The sequence below is a fragment of the Populus euphratica genome, unplaced genomic scaffold, assembly GCF_000495115.2.
Source record: "Populus euphratica unplaced genomic scaffold, PopEup_1.0 scaffold75.1, whole genome shotgun sequence".
Lineage (NCBI taxonomy): Eukaryota > Viridiplantae > Streptophyta > Magnoliopsida > Malpighiales > Salicaceae > Populus > Populus euphratica.
Genome location: NW_011499866.1, coordinates 999,735 through 1,009,443, shown reverse-complemented (window position 1 = coordinate 1,009,443; position 9,709 = coordinate 999,735). Strand labels below are relative to the sequence as shown.

At 32.0% G+C, this 9,709-nt stretch overlaps 1 protein-coding gene across 6 annotated transcripts; it reads left to right on the top strand.

Annotated features, from left to right (window-relative positions):
- Positions 1-1,787: 1,787 nt before the first annotated feature.
- LOC105126179 (uncharacterized) lies at positions 1,788-6,548 on the top strand. Of its 6 annotated transcripts, XR_842364.1 has the most exons (8): positions 1,788-1,977; positions 2,372-2,808; positions 3,727-4,037; positions 4,144-4,182; positions 4,911-5,323; positions 5,585-5,663; positions 5,815-6,359; positions 6,450-6,548. XR_842364.1 is itself a non-coding variant. In XM_011026959.1 (7 exons), the coding sequence occupies exons 2-7, from the start codon at positions 2,426-2,428 to the stop codon at positions 5,901-5,903; spliced, it is 1,314 nt and encodes a 437-aa protein (XP_011025261.1). In that variant the 5' UTR covers positions 1,788-1,973; positions 2,372-2,425; the 3' UTR covers positions 5,904-6,548. The 6 variants fall into 6 exon arrangements, 5 of the variants coding, with proteins under 5 accessions (XP_011025261.1, XP_011025260.1, XP_011025263.1 ...); XM_011026959.1 differs by having other exon boundaries at positions 1,788-1,973; positions 5,815-6,548; XM_011026958.1 differs by having other exon boundaries at positions 5,815-6,548.
- Positions 6,549-9,709: the final 3,161 nt, after the last annotated feature.

Sequence of the window (9,709 nt, the reverse complement as noted above, 5' to 3'; positions counted from 1 at the left end):
AGGAGAGATTCTGAGAAAAGTTTTGTAGAAATATTGGAAGATTTTCATATGAAGACTATATATATATATATTACCTTGTTTTTTTATTTGCTATGAGATTGTTGTTTTATCCCAGATATGAGGATGTTACACTCTTTATATAAGAATTTATCTCAACATACATGTTCATAATAAATTCAAAATACTAGATTTATTTATGAGAGTAAATTTTTATTTTGAACATAGACAGACCATCAGTTAGGAACCCATTGAAACTTTTAAACTATATCTAGATCATACAAGGTAACTTATTTTAGATACGGTGTATTAGGAGATGTTAATATATTTCTTAGTCATAACTAGTCATTTACCTTTGAAATTTCTGAAAAGACCAGTACACTTAGGTATCCTAGTAACCCTGAACCAAACTAAGTGGTGACTACTTGACTCCTAGGATGTCACTCACGCCGTGCACTCATGACGACAATCTTTTTTGTTTTTTATATTTCAATTTCAGTATTTATTTTTTTTTTATTTTTTATTTTATTTTCATTCCTTCTCCTTTTATAAGAGTTTTTTTTATTTAGTCATTTAATTACAATTTATCATATATTATTTTTTACAATCCAGTCCTTAGTTTTTTGATTTCTAACGTTTCCTTGACTTTTTATTAAAGTTTTATTGGTTTTTAATTTTATCATTCAATCAAATTTTATGTTGTATTATTTTTTTCAATTTAACCTTCATTCTTTTGATTTATTTTTTTCTTTTTAATTTTTTTTTTCAATTTAACCCTCCAATTGAAAATTTGTGGTTGCCCTCTAATTTGTTTTTGTTTTTGATTTTTACTCTTATTTTTTTTAATTATATATTTTTTTTTTTTAGATCCTTTGGTCTAATTTATTTATTTCTAGTTTTATCATTTAATATTTGATTGGTTGGAAATGGAATTTCATGATTTATCTATTTGTCATGCTTATGATTTAATAGTCTAGGTCACGGGTTTGAGTTAATGTAGTTCAACATCTATTTTTTTTTCATTCATTTTATTTTTGATTTCATCATTTTACATTATTTTTTTAAGAGAAAGTTTGATTTTGCAATTGTCTTTAATTTCTTTTCGTTTAATTTATCCTAGTCTCATGACGTGTATCATGAGCTTTGCATGTCGTTTTTGAATAAAGGTTTTTTTAAAAAATTATTTTATGTGTATTTAGTTTTTGAAGATATTATTGTGATTCGTTTATATTTTTTTGGGTTTTTATACACATGAACTTTATTTTTTTTAAAAAAAATTATTTTTAAATAATACTTCTAATATGTTATGCCTTGCATAATATTTTTTCTTTTATTTTATTCAACTAGTTTAATATGTATTTCTATTTTTATTATCTTTTATTAATTTTAATAAATAAAATTAGTAAATATAACTAACTAAATATCTAATTTTGCGAAATCAAATATCTTATCTATATTTATCTTTTAATTTTAAAAAATATTTTTATTTATTATTAATAATGTTTTTTATTTATTTAATTTGATGGCTATTAATTTGTTTAATTAAATACTTATATAAATTTTTAAATTTATACTTTAAATATTTTTTTATAAAAAATAAATTCAAATAGCTTATATATCTATTTTCTTTTTAAATATAACCAGGTAAAATAAAATACAATAGAAACGTTTTTAACAGAGCCTCAGCTGAGATGGACATTATACAGCCTAGATGCCTATAACTGGACGCCACCTGTATAATTATCGCATAAGCAGCTGTAACATATATAAACCCCGTCCTTCAAAGTTGTTTCCGAGGCTACTCGTTCACAGCCCCCTAAGCCTTTAGTCCTCTTCTCATCCCTCACAAAATAATAATAAATAAATAAAATCCCGTCTCCTTTAACACTCAGTCTCCGGCTGGCCTAGCCTACACCGGCGGTGAATCTTTCCTCTCTAACCCTCACATAATCAGAGTCCCAGAAACCTTTCCTCAGGCAGGTAGTTACTTTATATTGTCTAATTGTTAGGGTTTAGGGTTTCAATTTCAATAGTAGGTCTTATATCTTGAATTTTCATTTTCATTCTTTTTCCTGGTAACTGTATTAGATGTCAATATGATATGCAATTTCAGTGAATGCGCATGGTGAAATTCCTGTTTGGTTGCTAAAGTTTTCTTATTTTTGCTCAATCTTGAATAATTAATTAATTTATAGTAGTTTTCTTTCTTTCTTCGATGCCGTTATGTATATTAGAATCTGTTTAGGTATTGCTTTCTGTTAATTTGGAAATAAAAAATTAATCGTAAAACGAATTTGTTTCATCGATATGAATTTATTAATGATGGGGTGATGACAATCGAAAAGCTGAGTAAGAGAATGTTATTGTGTTGCAGGTCACATTAAAATGGGTCCTGATTTGGACATAAAAAACCAAACCGATTGCTGCAATGGAAGTTTTGGCTAATAAAGAGAATAAGAGTGCGCCTCAAGATCCACAAGATAATAAGTTCATACAATGTGTGAGGAGTTTCCAGGACAAAAGCTTTCATGCAGAAGAAGCTTTACATGGTGATGGAGCTAAGGCAGCTGCAGCCAGAAGTGAGGATGTGGAGGTTAATATAATTAACTGTACCATTGTCAGTGACAATGAGCTAAATGAAGCTAGATGTGTCGATGCTGCGACCGAGAGCATTAGTTCTTTTGGGGACACGGAATCTAAGAATAAGAATGGTTCTTCTGGGTTAAGTGATACTGATGTTGAGTCACAGTTATTTGTTGGAGGTGGACAGATGTCTGTATTTGATGGATATGGTGGCTCATTTAAAATGAGGTATTTAGTAGTTTGATTGATTTATTTTATGCCTGTATAATTTAGTGCTCATCTGCACACATTGCAACTGGAGAAATCAATTAATCTAATACTACTCCTAAAGTATCCCATCATGAAATAACAATTATGAACCATCATCAGTTATCAACTATCCTTGGTGAAATTGCAAAGTTGAAATTTAGTTAGAGGTGAACTTAAGCAATCATCTGCAATTGACTTCATTTTCATGTATTAACTTTTTCATCTTGTTATGTGAATTAAATTAAAGCTGTAGTTTGCAGTTTGAATGGCCTGAAAAGATAAATTTAGGCTAGGGTTGGGAGGGAAAAAAACACTTTGCTGTAATCCATGTAACACAGTATCAGGTCCTCCAGGGTATGAATTTTGTTACTGTCCTGATTTTCGGTGAAAGGTTGGTAATAAGGCCTCCTGTTGGCATTTCTGGAGAATTCATAGCTAGTGGTAACTTACAGTTATCTTTTTTGAAATTCACATTAATTGTATCATAGGAGCACCAGTGACATTGTTTACGATGCTGCTATATGTATCCTATCTCCCATTCTCTGAAAGGTTGTTGAAAGGTTCGGATAATTGCCCTCTGCTAAAAGTTCTTTTCTCCTTCACGATTTACTCTCAATGAATAAGCAATGACAAACATAACCATAATCAAATCATTGTATGGTTTAAATCTCTGCTATAGCAATTTTTAACATGCTTCAACATGATTGACATGGTTCTTTCTTTTTGGTATAGATTTGAATAGCTGTGTTCACGATAACCAAGTTCTCCTGATTTTTGCATGTTTGCTCTTATGATATTTACCTTTTCATTTCCGCTATGTTGATGTGTGTTGTTTGCTCAATTTAACTTTCAATTATTGTTTCCCATGCAACTTTGTGAGTGTTTCCAACCTTTCAGGAGGAAAAAGTTGACAGACCATTGGAAGAGATTTATTCATCCTCTCATGTGGAGATTTAAGTGGGTAGAATTGAAAATTAAGGAATTGCAGTCCCAAGCCCTTAAGTATGACAGAAAAATTGCAGAAGATGAACAGAGAAAACTGTTTGATCTTGAAACATTTATGGAAGGAGGTTTTAATGTGAAGTCACTGCCTTTTTCTACTTGTATGACTAGAAAGAAAGCAATGAAGAGAAAGAAAAGAAAGAGATTTGAAGAGACTGAGGATGTCGCATCACATATGTTACAACATAACCTTTTCTCCTATTATGGTGCTAAATTTTCCAATTCTTGCTTGTGGTTTTTTATAACTTTGTTCTTACAAATATTTTTCCATAAATGTTATGGTGCTAAATTTATCTTTTCTGTATTGACCAGAAAATAAGAGGTCTGCTACTGATGGTTGCAGTAACCCAGGTAAGAAAAACATTAATTTTTACTTTTACTTTTGTTGAATAACTGTGGTTACTTAATTTAGATATATGAAAAAGAATATATCATCCACATATACTCCTGCAAATATTTTATATGAAATTTCCCAATTGCATTTACCATATAAGCTAACAGAATATGTTCCAGAATAAGGATATTCTAGCATGTCTAATTGGCTTTATTTGCTTATAAATCTCAAGCTTCTTTTTTTTAAAAAAAAAAAAATTAAATAAAGGAGTGTCATTTCAATCTCTTTAAATAGGGGCATGTCAGGACTTTGTCTATATCGAAGATCTTGTTTGCAAGGAGCCTCATGCGTGCTGTCTTTCACTGGTTTTGGTTGTTGATTTGATGTTTCTCTCCTCTGCATCACTTCATTTTTTTTTTCAGGAAATTTTGAAATATTTCTCTAATTCCATGGTGGCTAGGAACATTGCAATCATTCAGGTTAATGAGAGCAATAATTTAAAATGTTTTAGAAAGGGAAATGTTAGTGCTAATAAATATTGAGTTGGTATTGTAGTTGCTGTCTTCTGAAATAGTAAATTGCTATTATGGGCAGGTGATCCATCTGCACTCACCCACTCATATTGTTCAAGACATTATTGTTTAAAAAAACAAGACTACTAGATGTATCCTGACTATTGTTGTGGATGAAAATTCTGCAAGGTTATTGGGCTCTTAATGCTCTTATATGGATGGTGATTTTGCAGCCAAGACAGCAAATGACAATGATGAGTTTGGGACTCAAGATGGATTGACGTCTATTCAGTCCAGAGATAGCATCAATGAACATATCCTTAGACAGATTGTGCTAAAATCACAAGTCCATAAGTTGAAGTCCCGGGCAGACAAAACGGCTAGTGAAAATCCTGTGAAATTTTGTTCTGTCAATAATTTGAGCTTACTTGCACCATCTAATGCATTGACCAGTTCTGAACAAAATCCTGCTTCAGTTCCAAAAATAGGAGATAGATTGCTACATACACAAACTCAGCATATGTCTGGGTGCAACATGGGGGATCTTATACCTGAAACTGCAATTTCAAGTCATGGAGAGGCCACCTCTCAATCTGAAATGATTGAGAACACTGGCCAACCTCATGGTGGGGTTTCATGTGGAAATGTATGTGTTTCTTCTGTGATTTTTATAGTTTACTTTGTTTTCTCTCATCTGTGGAAATAAAATGGGAGTTCTATTTTTGTTGTAACACACACACACACATACAGATGTGGGAAGGTGGCATGCATTAAGTCTAGGTTTATCTCAGCAAATGTCTGAGTGCAACATGGGAGATCTTGTGCTTGAAACTGCAGTTTTAAGTCAAGGAGAGGCTGCTTGCCCACTGTTAAGTCTTATGAGACTATTTATTTCTCATATCTTCAGGCTGAGGAAGGAATTCTGATATGTAATGCTGCAGTGAAAGAGTTCAATCTGCACAAGCATCTTGCATTGATACTTTTTGGTAAGAAAGGCATGCTTGGATGAAGGCTTGGCTGAGTTGCTTTCATATTACATTGTAAAAAAAAACGTTGGCAGGAGTTTTTTTCTTAATTATTAATACTACTTTGTAATGCTGGAGTCCGAACTGTAATTTACTGCACCTGCACCTTTAGGAGAGGAGGGAAGTGAAAGGGAATTTACTTTCTCTGAAGAAATAAATTTCAACCGCAAAGAGCTTCGAAAAGGAAAAGCAGGGTATTGAGGGCTCTATCAGCAATCGCACCACCTGTACCGGCTCCTCCCTGTACCAAACAACATTTTCAAGCCAGCTAAAAGATTTTACATTTCCTTTTCTAACTATGACTTCCAAACTCAACAAGATATTCCCGTCATTTTTTATCTGTATTTTCTGTTCTACACCACTGGATCTGTTCTTGTTCAAGTTTGCAAAATGGTACAATTTGCTGGTGTTTTCCTTGTGACCTCCTATTTACTTTCGAGTCTATCCTATTTTATTCTTTCCTCGTCTTTTTGTTTCTCGGATTCTGATGAAGGTACGCGCATATGTGCTTGAGTTTAAGATTGTCAATAATCATGAGCTAAATTGTTTACTGGTAGCGCTGTCCATGCCTTCGACACAGATGACAAAGTAATGTGATGGGAACACTCTATAAGCAATTTGTGGACAAAAATGCCAAGGCATTCGATGAGTTCCATGGTGCTATTCTTGATATCATCAAGTAAGAATACAATTATTGCAATCCTTCATGATGTGTAACAATTTTTTTTATTTTTCATATTTTTGCAGGCAAAAGTGTTATCCTGCTGGGAACATTCATTGAAAACTAGTTTTGGAGTAAATAAATATACACCCGCTTATCTGGGGTTTTACCCTCTTGCATTTCTAGTCTTGTAATTATTCATTTTCAATATTTACTACCAAGCTTTTATTGCTAAATGGTTGGATTATAGATTAGTCTATCTGGGATAAAATGATATTATGCCCACTCATCTATCCTTTGTCATCATTCGAAAAAGACCATAATACTGAGATATTATAAGATGAGATATTATGATTTTATGAGCATGAAAATGGATGGTCAGAGGTCAAAATGTAAATTTTCTATGTCAGATAGTTATTAATTACTTATTTTTTTTGTTAAAAAAAAAGATGTACAAATTGTTCCCAAGTTTAAATTAACTCTTAAGCAGCAAAATCAACTTAGCTTTACCTGAAATGTCCCCTCAGGAAAGGATTTAGAGGTTGGTGGTCAAACCTAAATGAACAAGCCCAAATAGCTTAAGCAAAGAAAGAAAGGATAAAAAAGCCCAACAAGATAAGAAGAAAAGAGGAGAATAATAGGAAAAGGAAAACAAAAAGGAAAAAAAAAATCCCTAAGTTGATAACTAGTTGGGCTAAATGGTCCATTTGAAAAGAAAAAAAAAATAGGAGAAGAGAATGAGAAAGAGAAGAGAAGAAAAAAGAAATGAAAAGAGATGAGACCTAACCCAATAATAAGTCTAATATGAAGCCAACATCACCAAGAAAGACTAATATGGAACGTTAGAATTTATTGAAAGTACTACTAAAATATAAAGGGCTTGTGAACATGTCAACACATTATATACAAGAGCTATATATATATATATATATATATATATATTCTATTTCAATTTTTAATTTGTCAACATTTCTTCAATTTAGATATAGTCCAACTAAACCTAACCTAACAAAACCTAGAAGAGAAGAAAGAAGGGAAGGAAAAAAAAAAGGGACCAAATAAAGCCCAATAATGACAAGAAAGCCCACATTCCTTTTATTTTTCCTCTCCCTTTAAAACATACATGGCATGCTTAAATAATAGCCCAACTAAATTCTCCAATACAATCACCACCTGGATTCTTTGTTTTATAAGTTGTTACTATAACACTTATCTGAAAGCCTTCATACAAGTTAACATAGTAGGTGCTTACTTGAATAATTTGTTGATAAAATGATTGCATGGTTGTTCTTTATGAAGTATATATTCTCCATGATTACCTCAACAAGTAGATTTATAACCCTACACTTATAATGCAAATACATGTGGTCCAGGATATATAAATACCCAAAGATCACTAGGTATACATTACAAGTTAACAAATAAACAAATCTATGCATATAGTTAACATCACAACCATGTCACACATTCTCTTTCATTTTTATTCTCTTTCACAACACACACTCTTTTGTATTTTTATTCTTTTTCTTGTATGCATTATTTGCCTCTTATGTTTTACCAACTTAAGCATTGAAGAGTTTTTTATTCTACATGTGAAACTTGTTTTGTAGGAGAATATGGATTATCAGCCCATACCCAACTATAAAAAATCTCAAACTCACTAAATAGTCATGACAAGATCTTAAAGTTTCTCTAGCTATGTTAGTGATATTGTCTGTGGAAAAATAAATAAAAGCTAGTTCATTTTTTTTTTATATATTCTTGAAGTTTTTTTTATTGTTGGTAATCTAAAAATGCCAAGACATGAGAGATTGGCCGATCTCCCCTTCATTAATGATCAATTCCTCTAAACCTTCACCAAGTAGCTCAATAAATGAAAGTGCTCATTGAGCCATATAAGAACAACTCAAAAACCTTGCCTCTCCCCCAAAACTTAACCTCCAACACAACTTGTAAGTTGTTAACATGGCTGTGATGAATTTTTTCAAAGAAGTTACTCTTGAACCAAGTTCTGAAAAAAAGAATATTAGCTAATTATAGTCACAAGGGTAACCATTTCTAAGGCCAACGCTTCCCTTTGGAATCTTGCTCGAGCAGTCTCAAACAAAAAATATCCTAACATGAGGTGACATCTATAGTGATTCAAAGCTTTTAAGAATGATGAATACAACTCTTAACAGGTGAGAGATTCTTTATTTTTTAAACTATTATTAGATACCTATCTCCTTAAGGATTTCATATCTATAAAGATAAAATTAAACAATTATGATAAACTTATAGACATAATGGAACAAGCATAAAGTGTATAAAGTAGTTTAGAGCTTGTAATATAAATTAAGGATGGTATTTGCAAAATATTTTTGATAACATTTCACAGGTTAGCTTAGGCATGGTACTATATCCTAGAACCTAGCTTTGTCCTTGACTTTAGCAAACTATACAACACTCATTACCTGTTTTAGCACAAGTATACTAGTTAAAAAGAGCTCAACTAAGCTCTTTTCCTCCACACAATAAAAATATAAGAGAAATGTTTTACCTGAGATAGGCTGCATTGCTGGTTTTGTCTTAAATTACTAAAGATTTGTTTTTGTTATATTCCTATGATCTTTCTATAATATTTTTTACTCTAGCATTAATGAATATTTGTCTATGAATATTTCCAACTCTAGCGTTGGTAAATATAGAGTAACCCAAAAAGTAATGTATTCCTGATTTTAGTGCCAGTAAATAAATCCACAAAATTCTATATTAAAAGAAAAAAAAACTATTTTTTTATAGCCCGGTCTCAAACTAAAAAGGGTTGGGTCATTGGTCCAAACCAATGACCTAGTGTGGCCACTGTTGCATGCATGCGTGAACAATTCACGCATGCAAGTAATAGTAACATGCTAATTAATTTTAGCAAAACAGGGAAAGAAAGAGAACTCATCTAGGGTTGCTGTGACTCGCAGGCAAAGTTGAGGGAGATGGTCAGGTGCTGCTCTTAGTTGAAGATTCGGCCTAATGCTTATGGCAGGGATAAGCTGCTGTCATGAAGGAGAGTTTTTGACATTGCTTTAATAGAGGCTGGAAGAATATCCTGCTATCAATGGCTGGAGAAGAAGGTGCTACTTTTTCTACTCGGTTGAACTCTATTTGGTGTGGTTTTTGTGGGATTTTCTAGTTTTTATTCTTCCTGCTCTTTGACATGACCAAAGAGTTGATATCTTCTTTCAAGTGTAGGAGTGTCAAAATAATAAATAACCCGACAAGACCGAGGTCGAACCATATGAAGGTTAACTGTATAAACTATAAACAAATAAATAGATAATAATAGAAAGGGAGTTAAAGAGAGCTTTGAAAT

Excerpts from the sequence above, each read along its gene's own strand:
- LOC105126179 (XM_011026959.1), top strand. The coding sequence starts at position 2,426 with ATGGAAGTTTTGGCTAATAAAGAGAATAAGAGTGCGCCTCAAGATCCA. Across the intron at positions 4,183-4,910 it reads TGATGGTTGCAGTAACCCAG|CCAAGACAGCAAATGACAAT; the intron begins GTAAGAAAAACA and ends GTGATTTTGCAG. Across the intron at positions 5,664-5,814 it reads TCTTGCATTGATACTTTTTG|GAGAGGAGGGAAGTGAAAGG; the intron begins GTAAGAAAGGCA and ends CTGCACCTTTAG.